Source organism: Desmodus rotundus, chromosome 12, assembly GCF_022682495.2.
Source record: "Desmodus rotundus isolate HL8 chromosome 12, HLdesRot8A.1, whole genome shotgun sequence".
NCBI lineage: Eukaryota > Metazoa > Chordata > Mammalia > Chiroptera > Phyllostomidae > Desmodus > Desmodus rotundus.
Genome location: NC_071398.1, coordinates 85625730 through 85648806, shown reverse-complemented (window position 1 = coordinate 85648806; position 23077 = coordinate 85625730). Strand labels below are relative to the sequence as shown.

The window sequence follows — 23077 nt, the reverse complement described above, 5'->3', positions numbered from 1 at the left end:
GCCTGCCATTGCTGCTGAAGCTACCAAACTCCAGTGCCTCGCCCCTGAGAGGGTCCTGCAGGCAATGGTGGGGTGGGGAAGTGGGGTGGGGGTGGTGGTGCTGCACTTCTTTGCCTGCACAGAAGATGGGTCCAAAGGGAGGGTCCAGGAAGAGTGGAAGATGAGCTCTGTCTCATAAGGTGAGAGATTCCACAAACACAGGAAAAGTGAAGAAAAAGAATAAAAAATGTTCATTGCAGTGTAATCTTTGGGCCGCCCCCAATCGACACATATTCCTCCTGCCATAAGGAGGTCTCTTTAAAATGTTTTCACAACAGCGATCACACCATCTGCCAGGGACCGCCAGCATCTCATCCCTTAAAATTAACTCGTATTTCATTGCCTGGAAAGCTATCCAGGCTCTACAACAAGTCCCAGATTTCCTTCTCTTCCTTCCTTCTTTTTTAATTTTCCCTAATGGTCTCTTTGTGACAATTACCTCTGGCTATTAATTTCCTCATCAAGCCGGGTTCTTAAAGATGCAAACAATAGAAACTCAATTTGGCTAATTTAAGAAGAAAATGAATTTACTTAAAGAGTGGATAGTCCACAAAATCTCCAGGAGGGTGGAAAAACCGAATTCATGCCACTGAACCAGAAACATAAAGACTCTGCCACAGTCGCTGGGCGCAGACCCGGCACCTAACACTGCCCACCCTCACCAGAACAGAGGCAGTGCAGTCCTGGCTTCCTCACATGAGTAACGTCATTCAAAATCTAGGGTGGCTATGGCCGGCTAGTTCAGCTGGTTGGAGCATTGTCCTGATATGCCAAGGTTGTGGGTTCGATCCCTGGTCAGGGCACACACAGGAATCAACTGATAAATGCATAAATAGGGGGAACAACAAAGCAATGTTTCTCTCTGTCTCTCTCTCAAGTCAATAAATAAAAATTTTCTAAAAATCTAGGGTGGGTCATATTATCAGTGCCTTTGTTGCAAGAAAGGCTAGAAAATGATACTTGGTATCTTCAGCTTCTATAGTAGAAATGGGTTGTGTAATAAGGTGAGGGATTCACCAAAGAAAGGAATTCATATATTTGTGAATGTATGAATTATGTATATAATTCATATATTATTCTATATTATTCATATATAATTCAAAAAAGACTGTCAGATGTCCATCCAATCTTGAGACGCCCCCTCCCTCCTATTCCCGTTGCTTCCCTCAGTTATTGCCGAGTCAGTCAAATTCAGAGTTCTTGATTTGTAATGCCCTAAAGGTGGCTTTGAAGGATGTTACTTAAGCTGCTGTAGAGATTGGAGTGGGAGGCATTGTGCTATTTAGGAAAGAGTGGAAATTTGTAACTCTAAATGTATCACACATTACCTGTGAGAATTTGCACACTTACTCAAATAACTTGGGCCTGGGAAGTGATCCACAGGGAAGTCCCACCCAGAGGACACTAGACCTCTAACTCTTCACGCTCTTACATGCCGTGTAGGCTCTCCATATGTACTCTATTAAACAAATCGGGAAATGAGAAGCTATGCACACGATTTTTAACATCGAAAGTACAGATACCACTCAAATTGTTCACAAATTACAGGGATGGTCACCGAAGGAGTCACCTTTTTTAGAGGGATGCTTATTCTGGAGTTAGCCAAACGTAGGGGGAGGGAGAAGGGCCTACTAGGATGTTTTTGCCTGGAGCCCCGTGTTTAAACTTGTAACTCTGACAATCCCTGAATGATCTAATCTCTTTCCATTCTATCTTTTTGATTGACTTTGTAATCATTATCACAGGCTTTCTCATAATTTAAAAAGGACAGAGAGATTTGCTTCTGCTTGAGAAGCTAAGTCTAACAAGCATACAACCAACCATCTCTGGAAATCCTTTCTAAGTTACTCGGATCCTGTAAATGAAATGTCGTTTATGCTGCTTTGATGTATTTAATCAAAAGGATGAAAAGGGCGCATCAAGAAAACTGAACTCTGCAGTATGAGTACAGACAGGCAGCGAGCAAGAGAAAGCAGGCAGCAAAGTGGTAAAATGAACTCTTGGTTGCATAATAATGAAAGAGCTGATATTTTTCTTTTTATTTAAAGAATGACACAATTTCATTTGGTTCTTGCCAGAATAAAAAAAAAGGCAAGAGTCAGAATAAGAAATATTTCCTTTTAGTAAGGAAGGTCACCATATCTCGGGGTGAGGGGGATGCTTTTCAGCTAGGGGAAGCAAATTCCTATTGAATGCAAAAAGATTTGTTTTTTCGGATTGAGAGAGTTTATTTCTACCTTTCAGAATGTTTAACATTAGGAAATCTTTGAATAGTTTTTAATACATTTGTAGGCTAGAGAAGAAAAACATGTATCTTAAAAAAAAAAAAACCAGTAAAAAGGTACATAATATCCAATATCCGTTTCAAAGGGCAGGTTGAAAAATTAAATATTTGACTTCTCTCAACTGCAGTTGAACTTACAGCCTCCATTCACTTATTTAAAAGACATGTGAGAGCACATGATATCACAAACCTTGTGTCAGGCCATGTGAAGACAAAACAAAAAAAAAAAAGGCGTGTTCTCGCCCCGGCTGGTGTAGCCTGGGGATTGAGCACAGGCTGCAAACCAAAGTGTCGCCGGTTCAATTCCCAGTCAGGGCCCATGCCTGGGTTGTGGGCCAGGTCCCCAGTGGGGGCCACATGAGAAGCAACCACACATTGATATTTCTCTCCCTCTCTCTCTCCCTCCCTTTCCTTCTAATTAAAAAACAGAAAAAAAACTTACCAAAAAAAGAGGCATGTTCTCAAAAGGTTCGCGATCTCTAAAGGTAAAAACACACACAAGGTAAACCTGCTGAAAAGAAACATGTGTTGAGTGTCCTCAGACTGTTTACACAGCACTTTTCCCTTCCTTCATCATGGTACTTCTCACATGGCTTTCAAACTGTCACTTGTCCATCTTCCTTACTAAATTGTGGTATCTTATTCCTCTCTGTAGCTTGTGACCTAGACTAGAGGGGCTCAATAACTATTTGCGTAATAGATGAAACAAATAAGTTGATGAATAAATGAAAAGAATGGCTACAATTTAGAAGTTGGAACCATGTCTGGCTGGGGTGATCAGCTAAGGTGAAGTCACTTCAGTCGGATCGTAAAGGATTTAAATGTGAAAGTTCGGCAAAGCTATCGTGGGCAGAAGGTAGGAAATAGGAACGAGCAATAGAGAACTGAAAGAGAGCTCAGGAGTCCAGTTTTAACATAACCCCCAGCAAATGCAGGATCTCATCTGTCAGGACGCGGTGGGCGGGTGAGAAAAGCACCCGACCCAGCTTCTTAGCTAGGACAATCGGCCCTAGAACAAGTTTTGATTCCTCTATAAACTTTAAAATACTGAAGATTATGTAGAATCACTTTGCTTCTTAGGAAGTTAATTTTTTCCGTCATAGGTACTTTTCCCAGCATTTGCTGTTTAAATAATTTAACAAAATTAAACACTCAGGCTTTGGTATGGGCCACACCACCTGGTAAACGACACAAGATTTTTCAAAAAATTGTGGTAGAATGCACATAACATAAAATTTACCACTTTAATAATTTCAAGAGTATAGTTCAGGGGCATTAAGTACATTCGTATTGCTTTGTTAGCATTACCACCATCCATCCACAGAATTCTTTTTATACCTAAGATTTTTAAAACTTAAAAATATAAAATTTCACTACAGGCTAAAACCATCAAGTACCTGTTTAATAAAGGTATTTACATTTTAAACATGTGACAAGATTCAGACTGAAACAAAATCAGTTTATTAACTAAACTTTTGGGTTTGGTATTTAACGGCGATTATACAAACATTGGCCTCCTAAGTCAAAATCTAAGATCAATATAAAACCTTGTACATTTTTCTCTTAAAAAGACATAATTCAAAGTCTAAAAGCTGATTTTACAAACCCAGAAAAGAGATTTCTGACAGTGTAAGGATCTAGAAGTTCTCCTTCTGCTAGACGGGTCCCACGGGAAGTGAGACGGGCGGAGAGGGTGAAACTCGGGCGTAGCCTTCACGGGGCGCCTATTTCCTACCTGCGGGGCCACCCGTGCCAGGAGAAATGTTTCAGTTCCTGTGGGGGTTCTACTTAACGGGGCACGGTAAGAAGCAGGGTGGTGTGTCCCAATCTCCTGCTAGGACACCGTTAATTGGAAAGCAGCTCAAGGTAGCATTAGGACCCAGGGTTTCAGGATCCAAGCCCTGTTTTACCTCTAAGAGAAACAGTTCTCTAAAACTGCAATCTTCTCTATCCCAATGTAATGATTTCTCCAGGTCTTCCGTTCAGACTCCTAATCAGGACACTTCTTTTTCTCAAATGCTGCCCCCTGCAGTTGATCTGGTTTTGAAGCTATTTGTGGAGCAGGTGCTGCAGCTTGGGAAACAGTTTCAGTGCATTCTGTGTTGTCGCTTCCATAACTTCTTCCACTGAGATTCCTTTCACCTGGGCAACGTACTCTGCTGAAATGGAAATGTTTTGGGGTTCATTCCGTACCTGAAACAGAACAAAGCAGACACTAAATCAGGCATGACTGCCAAGAGAAGCAACCCTTGAAGACTGTAGATAAAACGGAAGGAAATGAGTTGGTAAAAACAACTGATGAGCTCTTTTTTCTGTTGGGGGGACGACAGGGGGATGGAGGAGGGCGGTGAGGCTGGGGAGAAAGGCCTGCACGTCAGCTTAAAGGCTATAGCTACAACCCTGACTGTAAGTGTCTGTTGCCTTTGAAAAGAGCCCCGGGGTATTAACAGCTGAGGTCCCAGCATCTAGCAGTCTGCAAATAGTGGACACTTAGTGGCCTGCATGACTGACAGATTAGCTGTCCTTTGTTTTGCTGCTTAACTGAGTGCTTGTAAAGGTCCATGCTCTGCTGCTTGGGCTCTTCGCCTCACAGGCTACATCACAGTTTGATTCAAGAAATGCCAGGCCTGGCCAGGTGGCTCAGTTGGTTGGAACATTGTCCCATATACCACAAGGTTGTGGGTTCGATCCCTGGCCAGGAGATTATACAGGAAGCAACCAACTGATGTTCTCTCTCACATCGATGTTTCCCTTTCTCTAAAATCAATAAAAGCCAGTTATGAAATGATGTGTTCAGGCTAATCCTATATTTATGAAAAACACATATGTGTATCTATGAGAATATAAAAAGTCTGGAAGGACATACCTACTTGCATTTATTTAGTGCATACTGTAGGAGAGGTTTTGTTCTAAGCTTTTTGTGAAATTTCTCAGTTAATCCTAAAATTACTCTATGAGTTGGTACTACTATTATTAGCATCCCTTTTTATAGGTAAGGATCCTACACAGCTGGTAATAGCCCAGCTGAGGTTTGAACCTGTGCAATCTGACACCAGAGTTTATGTTCTCAGCCACTACACTTCGCAGTAACCTTCCGGGGGTAGATGGTTCTGTTTTCTAGTTTATGATTTTATGTGATTTCTAATTTTCTAGAATAAACACATTTACTTAACAAAAAGCACATTCAGTTAAAAATTCACTTCTTCAACAAATGTTTTTGAGTACTATGTGCCAGGCACCATGCCAGAAACTCACCATTGTTATCAGATCAGCTAAATACAAATACAAAACTGAGTCACAACAGCACTTGAAATTCGTTTCTGTTTAAGGAAAACACTGGGTCCTTTTCCTTGTATTTCAGGTCAGTCAGGAAGACAACTCTGTACATTCTGTCCCGCACCCACACAGACAGACAAACTGGAGTCCCGACCCCTAGTTCCTCGTGCCTGTCTCCTGTAGTCTTGTAAGAGCTGGTTTCTGAGAATGTGTAACTAATCGGACACTCGTGAGCAAACGTCACACTGCATCACAGACACTCATGGTTTATTAACAATCGCATCGCTACGGCTCCCAAACCCCTGAGTCCCGCAGGCGTGGAGACAGAGACCTGACGGGCAGTAGGGGCCGCTAGTGAACCGCACATTGCGGGGGACGGAAATGGGTACCATCTACCACAAATAAGGCAGATGCTGGGGCTTCCTTTGAGAAAAGTATAACTTAAAATAGTAGCAATATTTAAAATATAATTCTTTGTGGCCTACAATAACTCTTGTTATTGTAGGCCTACAAAGAACAAAGATCACATAAACAAATCTATGACTATCAATACTTGTTCTGGGAGAAATAGAGCCTCATTATGACATGCTAATTAAAAGAACAAAAATAAACATTTATTAAGTTTCTTCACTATATACCAGATACTGCTAGGCACTTTCTTATACATTACTCCATTTAATTCTCACTATGATATTTTGTCCACATTTTATAAATGAAGAAAGTTTCAGAGAGATTAATAACTTGTCCAAAGTCACACAGCTACTGGGTAGCAGAGACAGGATTTGAATCCAGGCCTTTCTGGCTCTCGACACCGAGATTTTTGCTGTATTGGTATGGCTCTCATTATTACATAATAAAATAATATTCTTTGGGGCACAACATTAATATTTAGAAAAGACCTGAAATTAAGTTAATATAACCTCTCAACCTAGCATTAAAAAAGGATTCCACTGTAGTTACACTGTAACGAGAAACAGCTAAATCAAAAATAGTTCACATGAAAGATACAATCTAAGTAATGTAGAAATTGGACAATCATTTACCTGTTTTTCTGGTCCTAGTGCAGGTGAATCTGTTTCCAAGCAAATTGAGGTTAATGGCAATTGTTTCACAAGTTTCTGCTTCTTAGAGAAAAGAGAAAACTAGTAAGTTTAAAACATGAGTAATAAAGATAACAAAAGGAACATTAAACCCACATGCCAATGCGTTCTATTCTGCAAGAACTTAAAATTCATACTTTAATATTCAATTAATAAATGTTTCCTGTGTTCTCATCATTCTATTACTAATAGATTTAAACAGAAACATTCATTGCCAAAAAGTACCCAAAGACTCCAGGGACCCAGGGAGTGGTCACTGATAGCACAGCCTGCAGGGAGGCCGAACATCGGTGTCGCCAGCCCGCTGAAAGATCTAAGGAAGGGACTGTGTTGTTTCTCCACCAGAGTCACTGTTCCTTTCTGCTCTTCACTTTAGGCCACTCAAGGCTTTATGTTTATAAATCCAAAGTTCACATCCACATGTTAGAGTCGGTGGTAGATGGTTTTATTTTTTATTTATAATTTTTTGTCTGGATTATAAGGATTGCAATTAACTCAAACAGTCTTATACCAAGAACGTAATTCTTTTGACGCCACTGCACTTTGAAGTGAAAAATGAGAAGGAGACATGTGATGCAGAGTAGAATATTGTTATAACAAATAGTTTTAAGATTAAAATTTCAAAAGCACAGAAATAGGTATGCTCACGCACTGTTGGTAGGTAAAAGTTAAACTAGTATAAACTTCTTTAATAAAATGTAACAATTGAACAAAAATTTTAAAATGTGCACCCTCTTCCGAGTGATTCCATTTATAGGGAATTACTGCACAAGCGTGCGTATGGGCTGTGGATGCACAAAGCTATTCAATGAGGCACTGTTTCCAGCAGTGAAAAATGAGAAACAATATACCCTTTACTTAAGGCAGCAATTTTCCACCTTTTTTCATCTCATGGCACACATGAACTAATTACTAAAATTCTGTGGCACACCAAAAAATCTATTTTTGCTGGTATGGCAAAAACAGGTATAAGTTTGATTCTGTCCTACCAGACAGCCATTGTGCTGGCTGTTGTCATTTTGTATTTGACAGTCTAAGTCCATGCCCCTGACTGAACAGTCAGGTACTGCATGTTTCCAAAATCCTCGCAGTTCACCTGCTGAAAATCACTGACTCAAGGTGATGCTTAAATAAATCATGGTGCATTCATATTATGAAATATTGAGATCATTTTAAAGATGAGATAAGTCTATATTTACTGACACAAACAGATACCCATAAAGCTAATTCAAAACAAGAAGAATAAGATGATCTTATTTTACGTGGATCGACGTTAGTAATGGTTGTCTGAGCGACAGCATCTGTCTGGACTGACTTAAAATTGGTTCTTTTTGGGAGTGATTCGATTTTCTATAATGTACAAATATCACCTTTAAAATTAGAAAAAATAAACATGCCACAGCTAAAGATTACTATTAAATAAGTTGTTTCCCCCACAAAGTATGAAAGTAGGAAAACTAAAACTAATCTTGGACGACTATCAACTGACACTTCCAGAACTCTCCACCCTACAAGAGGCAAATGCGCGTTCTCGTTAAGTGTGCATGTCTCTTCGCCAGGACAGACCGTATTCGGGGCCATTAAACAAACCTCAACAATTTAAAAGACTTAAAATCATACAATGTATGTTTCCTCAACACAGTAGAATTAAAGTAAAAATCAGTAATAGAAAGATAACAGGAAAATTACTAAGTATTTGGAAATTAAGTAATTTTTTTTTAAAGATTTTATTTATTTGTTTATTTAGACAGAGGGGAAGGGAGGAAGAAACAGAGGGAGAGAAACATCAATGTGTGGTTGCCTCTTGCGTGCCCCCCACTGGGGACCTGGCCCGCAACCCAGGCATTTGCTCTGACTGGGAATTGAGCCGGTGACCCTTTGGTTCACAGGCTGGCACTCAATCCACTGAGCCATGCCAGCCAGGACTAAACAATATACTTTAAATAATCACTATGGTCAGAGAGGAGATCACCAGATAAATTAGAAAGCATTCTGAACTGAAAGTGAAAACACAGCATATGTCAAAATTTGTGGATTGTAACTATAAGTGGTTAGTGCTAATGTAACTGTTGCATTAATAATGCAACCATATTAGAAAATGAGAAAGGCTTCAAATAATCTAAGGTTCTCCCTAAGAAACTGTACAAAGGATAACACGTCATGATCAAGTAGACTTCATCCTAGGAATGCCCAGTTGGTTCAACACCAGAAAATCAATCAATACAACTTACATGCCAAGAAAAGAACTATATGATCATCTCAGTAGATGCAGAAAAAGCATTTGACAGAATCCAACATCCATTTTTGATAAAAACTCTCAGCAGACTAGAAAGAGAAGGGACTTCCTTAACCCTATAAAAAACCTGCAGCTGATAGCATATTTAATGGTAAAAGAATGAATGTTTCCCCCCCGATCAGGAAAAAGGCAAGGGTATCTGTTTTTCTACTTCTGGTCAACATTCTAGTAGTATCTGTATCCAGTGAAATAAGGCAAGAAAAAGAAATAAAGGGTACAAATATTGGAAAGGAAAAGGCAAATATATCTTTAGTCAAAGAATCTATAAAAAATCCTGAAAAACCTAAAAAACTCTACTAGCACTAATTAATAATTCAGCAGGGTCACTTGATAACAATTTAATATATAAAAACCATTGTATTTCTATATACTAGGAATGAATAATTGATCATTAAAATTTTAAAACCAGTATTGTTTAAAATAGAATGAAAAATGAAAAATGGGGATAAATTTAAGAAAATACATGCAGGATTTGTATGTTGAAAATTATAAAACACTGATTAAAGACATCAAAGATCTAGCATGATCAATTATCCCCAAACTGATCTATAGATTCAATGTACTCCCAATTGAAATACCAGCCAGCTTTTTTTGTAGAAATCAGGCTGATTCTAATATAGATGGAAAGGCAAGGGACTTCGAATAGTCCCTTCAAAATGATTCTGAAAAAAAGCGCTAACCGGAGTATTCCCCCTTTGGGGAGCCTGTCCATGCCTTTTCCTTTCCCATCTACTCTCTCAGGCGTGCATCTCCTGAACTAGAAGGGGCTGCACAAGACCAGGGGAGCAGTGGGCAGTGGCAGCGCATCCCAGGCTAACCGCCTGAACCTGTCTCTAAGGCCCCCTTTATTCTGCCTTCTCGGTGAGCCCTGACTAGGCTCATTTCTCTCCTACGACATTTCTAGAGAGCGAGAGCAGCCCTGTGCTGGCTTCCCATTGTTTGTTCTGTCCTATGCCCTTCCTTGTTTCAATGTCCCCAGCTTTAATAAATGTGCTCTCAAAAAAAAAAGCTAAATTCTCAAACTATGCTGATCTCAAAACTCACTGTAAATTGCCCTGACCAGCATGACTCAGGTGGGTGGAGCATCGTCCCACAAAGTGAAATGTCACTGGTTCGATTCCCAGTCAGGGCACATGCCTGGGGTGCCAGTTTGGCCCCCTGCCAGGGCGTGTACGAGAGGAAACCTGTCGATGCTTCTCTCCCTCTTTTTCTCCCGCCCTTCCCCTCTCTCTAAAAATAAAATAAAATTGTTTTTAAAAATGTACTGTAAATCTAATGTAATCATGATAGTATGGTACCGACATAGGGTTGGGACCTAAGATTAATCTTTGTAATATAACTAGAATAATACCACAAGTATGTACTAAAAACTCAGATTTTAAAGTGTACTTCACAACGTGTGAGATGAAGTTTATTGAAAGAATTTACCTGTCCACTTCTTATGACAGAAGGAGGAATTGAGAAGAAGTAGCCGGCTTTCACTCCTTCCATGGCTACGGATGGCCGACCATCAAATGCGTGGAGCAGCACTTTGTCAGCACCTCTCGAAAATAAAAGATAAATCAGACTTCCAGTTTGTTCCCTCAATGAGAGGGTTTTCCATTCACCAACCTGAACAAGGAAGACCAGAAATTTGGTCACCACAATACAAAGAACCTCAGTTCTATGACTTCTAAAGGATGGATAAGTGTACAGGAGAATGAAAATACAGTAAATTCTTAATCTTCAGAATAAAATTATTAAATAAAATTGAAGTACAAATTTTTAAACAATTATTTAATCTTCCTATATCATCAAACATTTTCCAGAAGGTTCTGAGCTGTCAAATTACTGTTCCTATCAGGACGTTCTTAAGCTATCAAACAGTCCTTAGCGAGAACACCAGGGGAGAAAGCAGTGGGAGCTCACTGACTCACAGGTCGAAAAGCCAAGTTCGCTTCATAAAATCACCTCCAATGCCTGAAGAGGGCTGCTCGGCCTCCATAAAAATCGCGTTCTCAGAGATTCCAAAAGAGCTCAGTCCCCATCACTGAGAAGTACAGTGCTTTCCAGTTGCAGGAAGTTACATTTACTTCACTATTTGATGCTGTTTTTCAAACAGCAGTTGTGACCTTAGTGGGTTACAACTGTAAGTAAGTTATGTAACCAATTTAGTGGGTCAAGACTGACCAGTGTGTGCTTACATACGTGTGTGTGTGTGCAGGTATACACATACATATACCTATCCACACACAGACATACCGCTTCTTTAAATTTTGTCACTTTTCTGTATGTGAATACACTGAGTCTCAAAATGAAGTCTTAATACCAAAACATGGTATTATTTTGGTGTTTATATTGAGCATCAAAATATATTTCTTACTGTACATGGCACTTTAAAAAATGTGACAAATAATATGATACATATAAGATATATTTTTACTTCAGGAATATAAATCACTTAATCCAATTTTTCATTTGTTTTATCCTGGCCTGATACACTGAAAAGCTTACAAACAATAGGCTAACTTACAAAATCACTTTAGATGATCTCCACCTCCACCCTTGCCCCTTTTCCTCCCGTTTAAGACATCAAATCAAAACATGGCTTTTTCTATGAGGATATGGACTGGAATTACCAAACTTAAGCATTAGCAACATTTGTCTCAGGAACCTAAATACCTTGCTCATTTAAGAGGCTGATGGTGGGTCTTCCAGCTGAGCGTGAGTGAACATTTCTGTTTAACAAAGAAATTCCTTTTAAGTACTTAATGTGATAACATTATCGTTGTTCTATTAAAGCAATTCAGAGAAAAAGAAATGTAGAGCTCCATTTCAAAGGAATCACTATTTAATTTGCTCGATAGCTGTTAATATAGAAAGATGACTGATGAACCTACAAAGGCAAATTCAGTCTTTTAGCCAACTGGACCTGTCTGATTAGGACTTGTCTTTGTTCTTCCTTCTGTTCATCAGTACCAGCAAATCTAGGGGAGAAATCAAGTCCCACCTGCGACAGAAAAGGAAAACAGAATGATAAGTTTGTGGTTTAATGAACCCCGAAGTCGTGTCACGGAGCAGTGCTTCGACAGTATCCTAGAGAAATATAATGGGGGCCCTGTGTGCAAGCCACATACACAACGTGACATTTTCTAGTGGTCACATTAAAAACCCTAACAAGAAACATGTGGAATTAATTCTAATACTATTAATTTTAATAATTTTAATTCATTTGAATAATTTTACATGTATTTAATCCAGTATATCCAAAACTTCTATCATTCCTATTATGCAGTAATACAGTATTATTTTAACATATAAACAATGTATAAATTATTGAGTTATTTTACATTAAGTCTTGGGGGTGCTAAGACTTTGAAATCCTCTGTGTGTTTATACTTGAGGAGCACATCTCAATCTGGATCAGTCACATTTCAAGTGCTGCATGTGGTCATCACATTGGACAGGAAAGATGATAAATGACTGCTTTCCTTGATACTATTTTGGCATGCATCGTTATAATCTATATCCTGGGTTTAACTCTTATTCTTATCTTTTATCTTTATATTTAATTAGAAGTGAAATTTATTACCAAGTGATAACAATGTTTTATAACTACAAATTGTTTAATAAGTGTTCTCTAATTACACTCTAGCTTATTAAAAGTATGTTTGTATATACTACTTCATTTTTTAATTATATCATTTATGTTATTACAATTGTCCAAATTTTTCCCCCTTTGCCTGCCTTGACCAACTCCCCCCACTCCCTCAGGCAGTCCCCACACTGTTGTCCATGTCCACGGGTCACACAAATATATTCTTCGGCTACTGTATTCCCTATGCTGTCCTTTACATCCTCAAGACTATTCTGTAACACTGAATTTGTACTTCTTAATCCCGCCATCTTTTTCACCCATCCACCCAACCTCCTTCCCATCTGGCAACCAGCAAAATGTTCTCCGTATCTATGATTCTGTTTCTGTTCTGCTTCTTTGTTGTTTTAGAATCAATTATTGATAGATATGTATCTATTGCTATTTTATTGTTCATATCTTTGATCTTCTTAAAGAAGATCCTTTAACATTTCATGCAATTCTGGTTTGGTGGTGATGAATTCCTTTGGCTTTTTCTTGTCTGGGAAGCTCTTTATAGGTCCTTTGATTCTAAATGATAGCTTTGCTGGAAAAGTATTTTTGGTTGTAGGTCCTTGTTTTTCATCACTTTGAGTATTTCTTGCCATTCCCTTGTAGACTGCAAAGTTTGAGAAATCAGCAGACAGTCTTATGGGAGCTCCTTGTAGGTAACTTACTGCTTTTAAGATTTTCTCTTCATCTTTAACTTTTAGCATTTTAATTATGATGTGTCATAATTAGTGTGGGCCTCTTGTGTTCATCTTGTTTGGGACTCTCTGCACTTCCTGGACTTGTACGTCTGTTTCCTTCACCAAGTTGGGAAAAATTTCTGTCATTTTTTCAAATAGGTTTTCAATTTCTTGCTTTCTCTCTCTTCTCCTTCCAGCACTCCCATGATGCAAATGTTGGTATGCTTGAAGCTGTCCAGAAGCTCTTTACACTATTCTCATTTTTTAAAATTATTTTTCTTCTTGCTGTTCTGAATGGATATTTTTTAACTTATTTGTATTTTTTTTTGTTTTTTACTGTTTTTTTCCATTGCCATTTGACCTGTTATACCCTTCTCTCCCCGTATGGTGTTTTTTGCTTCCTTATATTCCCAATTGCAATTCGATTCTTGGCTTCAACCACTCAACTGTTGATTCCCTGTAAATTGTTCTTCATTTCAGTGTAGTCTTCACTTCTTTTTTAATTGTTTCCATGTCCTTTTTTATTTTGTTGAGGTTCTCACTAAGTTCCTTGAGCATCCTTATAACCAGTGTTTTGAACTCTGCATCTAGTAGCTTGCTTGTCTCCATTGTGTTTAGTTCTTTTTTCTGGAGTTTTGTTTTGTTCTTTCACTTGGGCCATGTTTCTTTGTCTCTTTATTTTGGCAGCCTCCCAGTGTTTGTTTCTATGTATTAGGTGAAGCTGCTATGACTCCCTGGCTTGGTAAGGTGGCTTAATGTAGTAGGTATCCTGTAGTGTCCAGTGGCACAGCATCCCCTATCACCCAAGCTGGGTACTCCAGGTACGTCCACTGTGTGGGCTGTGTATACCCTCCAGTTTTAGTTGAACCTTGGTTACTACTGTTGGCACGTCAATGGGAGGGGTTTACCCAGGCCGATCAGCTACAATGCCTGGATGTAGCCACTGACCATCAACTTCCAACCACCATGGAGGATCACCTGTTCAGGGGCCCACCCCACAGAGCAGGACTTACTTCAGCAGGGCTCTGGTGCCCACTGAGTCCACCTCTTAAGTGTGTTGCTTGTGGAGGTGGTTGGGTGGTGGTGCTCCAATGTGGTCTGTAGCTGTCCACTGGGTGTGAAGGCTCTGAGGCTTCCCAGAAGGTGCAGACCAAGGTCAGCCACTGCCTGTGTTCTGCCCGGGGGCAGCCAGCATAAGCTACAAAGCCATCTGCAGATGGCTGCTGCTTGTGCTGGGCTTAGATAAGGCCAGCCAAGGCCAAGCTGTGAGCCAAGGCCAGCTGCTTCTAGTGCTGGGCCTGGTGCCACTTAGCGAGAGGTATGGGGCTCACTGAGGCCAGATGCTGCTTGCTTGAAATGATTTAGGAAAATCTGAAGCATGAGCCAAGACAAAGCTTTTGTATGGAAAAGCCATCAGAAACAGCTTGGGTGGGCCTGAAAATTGGGTGGGGTGGGGCGGAGCCTCAGAGATTCACTACAGTGGGGCAAATAGTGTGAGCCAGGTTGACGGAGACTCAGATATGGCACCCACCTGGGCTCTGTCGGGGGGAAGGGTCAGAAAAGGAACAATGGTCTCTGCCAGCACTTCTGTCCCCCCCAGCTCTCGCCCTAATGCCAGACACTTCGGCTCTTCCCCATATGCCACTGGTGCATTTCGATCTGCTGCCCACAACCTGGAGCTCAGAGGGAGTAAGTCTGTGTGTGGGCCCTTAAGAGGAACTGCCAGGGAATCTAGCGGTTTCTGTCTCTCACAGCCTCACCCCCTGCTGGTTTTTATAGTCAGAAGTTATGGGGAATTATCTTCTTGGCAGTGGAATCCTGGGCTGGGGATCCTGATGTGGGGCTGGGACCCCTCACTCCTGAGATATCCCTCCCTGACACAGATCTCGTCCCGCAAGATCTGCTGTTGAGGTTTCAGTATTCAAACACACATACACACGGACTATAGAAATCCGGTGGGGGAAAAGGGGCTACATGGCCACTCTCCAAGTTAGAGAGAGCCCTCTTCACCCCCACCTGGACAGGCTTTATTGTTTTTCTAGGCCTCCTACATCAAAGATGGCACTCCTTTATTATTCATAGGTTTGTTTGGGGTCGTTATCTTTGCAGACACAGGAGAGGAAGTCACTGAGTACATCAAAGGGGGATATTTGCAATGTAAAAGGGGAAATGGTCGAAAAGGCTTTGTCCCATACCTGGAGGGTCTAGCCCAGATTCTGGGAAGATATAGATACTCAGTAAACATTTGCTTCCTCAATTCAGGGTGAGGGAGTTTTTTAGCAAGAGCAAGTCTCATAGCAGTCTAAGTACAATGCAGGCCTGATTTCCCACTGGAGAACTTATCCATGGACGTGGGTCCTGCTCGCCTACTTCGCTCCCCACTGGTTTTCCAAGTGGGGGCTGAGCCACATTTCCCACGCTTGGAACGGTTCCCCATACCTCCCAATTTTTATCTGCCACACGTGGGTGTGGGACCAGCCAGTTCCACCTCTCCAACTCTTTACCAATCTCACTGTGCTTTCTCCTTTAATTCCATAGTTGTAGGACTTCCATTCGGCCTGATTTCTGGCAGTTCTGAATGATGGCTTTTCCGTAGTTGAGTTGTAATTTTGATGTGGTTGTGCGAGGAGGTGAACTATGCTTACCTAGTCCGACATCTTAGCTTTTTCTCTTGTATATACTACTTGAACTTACTAGAGAGCTGACCCATATTTAAGAAAAAAAAAAAAGCATAATATATAGAAATGCTAATAAAGTTTTAACATAAGCCTATGGTGAGGCTTTCTATTGTTTCATCCCCAAGCTCTTTTGCTTATTGAGGAAGTACTGATAAGTTATTATTCAGCTGAATGGGATGAACATAAGTACCCAAGTCAGTTACACTCACCAATACTGAATTAAGGATTATTTTCATTTATTAAAGTCTGAATTAGATCATATATCATTTGATCAGCTAATAGGTGTTTACCTCTCCAATTGCCAACAATCGATCCTTGTAATTCTCGATAATGGGCAAAGCTGCATCCAGATCCTGGGAGAAAAAGGAAGTATATTTGTTAAACTAGGAGAAGGAACCTGACATTTTATAAACACATATTACGTGCCAGACACTATGCTGTACTGGGTCCTTTATATACATTCTATTCCTTTAACTACTTGAGGAACTAGGAATAGTAGTCCTTCTGTAATGGTGAGCACTTCTATTTGGAAATTTGAGTAGTAACATCCCACCCCCATTCAGATCACAAGAATACAACTGTTTATAAAGATTCACACTTAAGTACTTCCTCCTGCTTAGGAAGCATTTCCTGGCATTTTGGAGGGCTGCTTTGGTTTCCTAGAACATCTGAGCAAGAGAGAAGCAAGCCACCAGGTGGGCACCTTTGTGAGTGAGTTTCGGGGAGTACCTTACGTTATGCTCTCCTCTTGGGGTCTTAGTGGTTTATGCATTTATGACAGTGATAACCCCACACATCCTTTGTACAATCTTTACTGATTTCTTTTATCTTTATAATCCTGTTTAGCTTATTTTTGTCCTAAAGGTTCAACAATATAAACACTATCATATACATGCTTGTTTGTTAATTATCGAAGTAACTGTGTACCATTATTTTCCATGATATTACTATTTCACTTAGAGAATTTGCCCTGTGAGGTTTCCCTTGTAAGGCAAGAGAAAGACAAATATAAGGAAAATTTGCTTCTTTTAAAGTACTTTGAAGATTTTGGTCACAGGATATGTAAGTTGCAAGGTACTTCTACTGAGGATAATCAGAACAAGGGAGAATTTTAAAGGGGAGGGAAAACAGATGGTAGAGAACAGGAGGAGATTTTACAATCATGCCTTGAGAGAGAGAAAAGACGACGAGGGAGAGTAACTGAATGCCTCGGAAATACATTCTAGTAAATCAGTGAAGAGGAATTCACGTTGTCATGAGGAGCTAAGAGTATATAACACTAGATCTCAGAGAGCGTGTCCATAACAGCTAATGGCTCTATTATGGGGTTTCTAAAGATCCTGTATCTCTCCACACTATGACTGGGACTACGACTACTATATAATCATTCATGATTTACAAATGAGGAAATTGAGACTTGGCAGAGTAAAGGGCCACAGATCACAGAAACCAGTAGCTCAGGTCTCTCTGACTTCAAAGCACATGCTGTTTCCAATATGCTGCTAAAAGAAGAGAGGAGAGAGAAAAAAGAAAGGAGGAAAAGAAGAAAAGAAAGAACAAGGCAAAAGGGGAAAAGGAAAGAAAGTTTATGCTGAATGATTTTAAATAATTACAATATATTTTTTTATTAAAGAAAACATTTATGCTTCAGAACCTCTAGAACAGAGGTCACTGCAACCGAAATGAGTACAGTGGGCCAAGCACGGGCAGAGCCAACCAGAGAGCAACTGGCCTGCCGGTAGGGGCAGTAGATGGATAGCAGCCAGTGATTGTGGTTCACCAAAGCATCCCTGGACCTGAACCCTGCCTGGTAATAATATTTACTGAGTAAGTTAATTCAGGAATATGCTGAAAGATTTGTGCGATGCCAGGCAATTGTCATTTCATAAACCAAGTTAATGTAACGAATGCTCACTACATCCCTCACCTTCTGCCACCTACTAGGGGCCCACGGCTTCATCACTATGGGAGAACGAAACAACGGTACGGACTACACACTGGGACTAAAGCAGGAATGACTGCTTATCTCTGGTCTCTTCCAGAGGGCCATCCTGAGATTTGATGAGTTCATATCTACTTTGACAGTCTAGGATTTCCTGTATATTAGTGATATGTTAATTACTTTTGTAAGTTAAACGGTCCCATCAGTTCCACATTCATGCCAAATATATGCCAAAATCATCCACTTCTCTTCACCTCCACTGCTGCCTCTGGTCCAATCTACCACCACTTCTCATGTGCAGTATTGCAATAACCTTCTCACTATATTCCCTTCTTAGTTTTCTACCCTCTTCAAAATTCATTCTTCACACCACCGTGAAGGGGTTCCTTTCCAAACATGAATCCCATTTTGTCAGTCCTCACTTTAAATCCCCCATTGATGTAAACTCTAGCACGGCTCTGTATGAGGTGACCCCTGTCAAATCCCGCTGACCTCGCTGCTGGCACTTCCCTTGCCTCAGTCACATGAGCCTCCTTTCTACTCCCTGACCACATGGAGCTTGTCCCTATCTTAGGTCGTTGTTTCCTCTGCCTGCAACCCTCTTACCCGTCTCTCTGCTTGGCCAGTTCCTCAGAGAGGCCTTCCTTGACCACACAATCTAAAAACCAGCACCCACAATCCCTATCACGTAACCTTTGTCTTTATCGTTCTACTGTTTTTAAAGCACTCAGTGCTACCTCAAGTTTTCCTGTTCACGTATCTAACTGTTCATTGTCTGCCCCAGTCCAGAATCCAGTTTCGTGAGAGAGATACTACTCTACAGCGCTTGGAATGCAGGAGGTGCTCAGCAAGCCCATGACGGACTGACTAAATGAATGCCCATTACTATACTCGTCAATCTCTACATAAATCAACCAAATGTCGTTCTGCTATGATCCCCAACGTTATAGAAATTGTAACTCTCTGGCAATTTAGCTTATTTTATCACATCAACAACTCTAGAGAGCTAAAGAATAAGTATTTATTTTTTACCTGAAGTGAATTAAATGTAATTTTGTTTCACAGTAAGGACAGCTACCTGGGATATCCACTGTAGGAATATAGATTCGTTATTATAAAAAATGACAGACTTCGTATCTTCATTTATTTATAGGTAATACAAAGTGTTCACTTCTTCGGAATGGGGCTATTGGTCTCATTACGTCACAACGCACTGAAGAAATCGTGCATCTCCCTGACACGTCTGAGATATAAGACGTGCTGGCTACTGTGAGTCAACGAGATCCCGTGGGCAGGATCTTTCTTACAGAGGGTACGAAAGCCATGCAGTGTAACAGACCAAGGGCACTCCTGTGGGGATGGTTCAGCATTCAGAGGAGACATTGTGTACTTGAACTCACATGTTCCCTTACAATAGTACTGCATGTATGAATATGTATCTTTCTTTGGCTATTTTACCACCTTTTTGCCAAATCGGTGTGACAATATGATTTTAAAAAAGGTAAAAACACATCACCTGTAATCCTACAAGATTGTTATAGCTACTATCATTTCTGTGTTTTTCTGTGTAGTCTTTTCCTTATAGGATATGTTTTTAGATGATGTCACTCAGAGAATAAGTTGTTTGTAACTTGCCTTTCTCCCTATATTACACTGTAGACATTTTCCAAGTTGCTACATAAACCTTATAATCCTCATTTTTAACAAATGCATTACATTGAACACCCTACAAGCTAACTAATTATTCTTTTATTTCTGAGCCACTGGGCTGTTTCTCCTTTTTTTCTATTATAAATAATTCTGAAACAAACATCTTTGGGAAAGGAGGTAGCCTTTCCTTCTTTTAGATTATTGTCTTAAACTTTAAATCAGAAAAAGAAGGATTACTGAGCCAAAGGTATCATCACATTTTAAGGTTTGTGCTTCATGGGACTGTTACCTTTAAAGTGACACTCCTTTGGTCTTGCGGTGAAAGTCCTTGAACAGGATGAACACCCAAGCAGGGCAGGACAAACCCACTGTACCTAAAAGTGTCAAATGAATTGAGAAAGTAGAATATTAGACTCGTAGACAATGCCACTCTAAAGAATAAGTAGGAAAGAATTTTTTAGGGCTACATTTTTGTTCTCATTCTTCTTAAAAATGGTAGTCTTTGATACTATAAACATAATATCATAACTGCATCCATCTTAACAACTCTGTAAGTTCTTAATGAGAAGTAGCACCGTTCTGAAAGCTGCATAATCTTTTCAAATTCTCCTGAATGTTCAGCGACCACCACAAGAGCCATAACATTGGCCTGAAACAAAGAAAGAATAGGGCAGTCAGAGTTTCAAGCAATATACATCCAATATAATTTTCAAAAATGTAGTTTTCTTTGCTAATCTATATTCCATCAGTATAATCACAATAACTATCGAGTACTTACTCTGTTTCAGCCAGTATGTTCAGTGAACATAGGCATCACCTCAATTAATCTACACAACCTGCAATCTACTGTACGATCAGGAGACAGGATTTTGCATGGAGTCTAACATCTGGCCCAAGATCGTTGGGCCTGCGTTACTGCGACACTCCTGACGAACCTGTCCTGGTGAGCAATGGTTGCGCATAAAAATGTGCTGGCAGCCACTACTGACTAACACTTTTGGGAAAGATTATGCAATGCTAGTTATAATGAGTTTCATAAACACTTCCAAAAATTAATAATTTTTTCCCAAATAAAAACGTTGCAGAAAAGTTTTATAATTTCTCCTAGACCTCCAGAAAAATGCTAACTTTAGAGCTGACAGATGGACTGATCTGTTCCATATTATTGGTAAGCATGATGGGTGGGGGAACGTGTTTTCAGTGGACTTTCTTGCCTGCATGATTTTACTAGCTGCGTGTCCTTGGACAGGTCAGTCTCTAGGCCTTAGTTTCCTCATCTATAAAATGGGCAATGGTTAGCTAAAACAGCGGCCCCCAACCTTTTTGGCACCATTGGAACCGTTTTGTGGAAGAGGGGGGCAGGGAAGGTGGTTGGAAGGGGAGGTAAGTTTTGCTGGCCCCACTGTGGAAAGGGAAGGGGCTGGAGGCAGAGCTCAGGTGAGCTTTGCTTGTGGGCAGTTACCGGTCTGCAGCCCAGGGTCAGGGACCCCTGGGCTAAAAAACAGTAGTTTCCACAGAACAGTTGTTGCGAAACATTAAATGAAATAATGTACAGAAAGGGCTTAGTCAGTACCTTTTAATAGTAAACAATAAATGCAACATTATTACTGAAGCATCAACAGAGTGTATCTAAATGTCAAGCTGTTCTAATCTAAAATTAGAAGGAAGACAAAAACAAAAAGAAATGAGCAATTACAGATATTGACTTACTTTCTTGGCTTTCTCCAACACATCATCCAGATCCTAAAAGAAGCGTAAGTTATCACAGTTACTTTAGGTGAATAAGCAACTGCTCTTCAGCTGTGTCCAGCAGTGTAGTTGAGGCAACATAAAGAATGATAATGATGGCGGGGGACAGTGTGGTGGGATGTAAAGAACCTGCACGGACCCACCTTCTGTTTCCTCTTTCTCTCTCTTAGTAAAACTTGGCATCTATTCCCTCTACGTTAAAACAGAAACTGTTACTGTGCAATGTAAAGGACACTTCCGTCCTCCTCTTACTCTGCCCCTCAGCAGCATCTAGGAACTCCTCACTCGTCCACTCCTGCCTTCCTGAAATATTTCCCACTCTTGGCTTCGGCAACACCACTCTCTCTTACTGGCTGCTATTTCAGTCTCAACGGGCTCTCTCTCCTCTTTCTGATTTCAGGACCCTTCACTCCTCTCTTTACTCACTTTAAGTGATCTTACCCACAGGTTTAAATACTATTATTATGCTACAAGTCCCCAATTGTTGTTTGCAGCCTATTATTCTTTCCAAAACCCAAGATTCATATTTAAGAATGACTATATGACATCTCCACTTGGATGGATATTAGGCTTCCACATGTACCAAACATAATTGTTTTCTCCCCAACAAACCTATTCCTTCTGCCTCCCTTCCCCGTCTCCCCTCATCTCAGTAAACAGCACCATCAACCTCCCGATAGCATCAAGTCCGCTCTTTCCCTCCCTCCCCACATTCAATTCTCCAGCATGTACTATAGATCCTCTCTCTAAAATACACCTGGAGTCCACCTGCTTTTCGCAAACTCCCCTGCCACCACCATCATCCCTTGTCTACGTGCTGCAAAAGTTTCCAAACTGGTCTTCTAGCTTCCACCCTCGCTCTCCTCTAGCCGGCTGCTGCGCATCAGCAATAGTTTTTAAATGAATTTCAGATCTTGTCACTCCCTTAAAAAGGAAAGAAAAACCTTTAACTAGATTCTCATTGCTCTTCGAATGAAATCCAAACTCCTTATCGACCTACCCCATCTATCCCCTGAAAACCTCTTCAGTCTTGCTTCATGCCTCTCTCCAGGCTCCATCCAGTACTTTGGTAGCATGAACGTGCCAAATTCAACCTGCCCGCTTTCCTCTCCACCGCACACACCCATCTTCTTGTTTGGCTGGTCCACCGTCCCCTCTCCCCCGTAATAGACTCCGCTCTTCCTTCTCTATTACAAGCCTCTAGTTTCCAATGTAGCGGGTAAGACGCTTTGTAACTCTGATCTTGGGCGTGCGTTGTTCTTTCTGTTTGCCTCTGAGCGCGCCGGTGTTTAGGGGAAAGTGGATTCTCAGCCGGGCCAAGCGGAGGTAGGGGGAAGAACTCCGGTAACCGGGAATAGCAAATTAAAGTGGAGACAGAGGGCTTATGCTATTCCGGGTCAGAAAGAAAAATCAGTATGACTGAGGTTAAATAGGAGACAGGAGCAAGTCACACCGGCCACAGACCGGCCTGGGTGGATGTGGGGCTCCGTCCTCTTAAGAGACCAAAGGAAACCTGAAGGAAGAGGACGGGGGTCTCCCCGCTCCCACCCACCCGGCCGGCCTAGCCCTCGCTTACACGGTCGAAATCTGGGGCGGAGAGGTGGCAGTGGCAGTCCACCAGCCCTACGCCCACCTCCCCCATCGCGGGGGCAGCCCTCCACTCGCCCGCGGAGCCCCAGCCTGCGGTCCGCGGCCGGAACCCTGCTTCGCCGGCCGACCGAGTTTCCGGCGGCACGCGGACGCTTTCCCACGGTGCAACTC

The 23077-nt window shown here is 41.0% G+C and overlaps 1 protein-coding gene across 3 annotated transcripts; it reads right to left on the bottom strand.

The window, feature by feature from the left end:
* Positions 1-3548: 3548 nt before the first annotated feature.
* On the bottom strand, positions 3549-23025 carry TATDN3 (TatD DNase domain containing 3). Of its 3 annotated transcripts, none has more exons than XM_024552398.3 (10): positions 22893-23025; positions 21278-21310; positions 20143-20216; positions 19857-19941; positions 16266-16328; positions 11875-11984; positions 11657-11712; positions 10424-10536; positions 6643-6723; positions 3549-4516 (listed from the first exon to the last, which is right to left on the bottom strand). In XM_024552398.3, the coding sequence occupies exons 1-10, from the start codon at positions 22956-22958 to the stop codon at positions 4373-4375; spliced, it is 825 nt and encodes a 274-aa protein (XP_024408166.2). In that variant the 5' UTR covers positions 22959-23025; the 3' UTR covers positions 3549-4372. The 3 variants fall into 3 exon arrangements, with proteins under 3 accessions (XP_024408166.2, XP_024408172.2, XP_045044431.2); XM_024552404.3 differs by having other exon boundaries at positions 6643-6720; XM_045188496.3 differs by lacking the exon at positions 22893-23025 and adding an exon at positions 22317-22872.
* Between the last annotated feature and the right edge of the window lie 52 nt (positions 23026-23077).

Coding starts and splice junctions, on each gene's coding strand:
- TATDN3 (XM_024552398.3), bottom strand. CDS start 22,958: ATGGGGGAGGTGGGCGTAGGGCTGGTGGACTGCCACTGCCACCTCTCC. Junction 20,217..21,277: donor TGTTGGAGAAAGCCAAGAAA/GTAAGTCAATAT, acceptor TCTTTGTTTCAG/GCCAATGTTATGGCTCTTGT. Junction 10,537..11,656: donor CAGCCTCTTAAATGAGCAAG/GTATTTAGGTTC, acceptor TATTTTCGAGAG/GTGCTGACAAAGTGCTGCTC.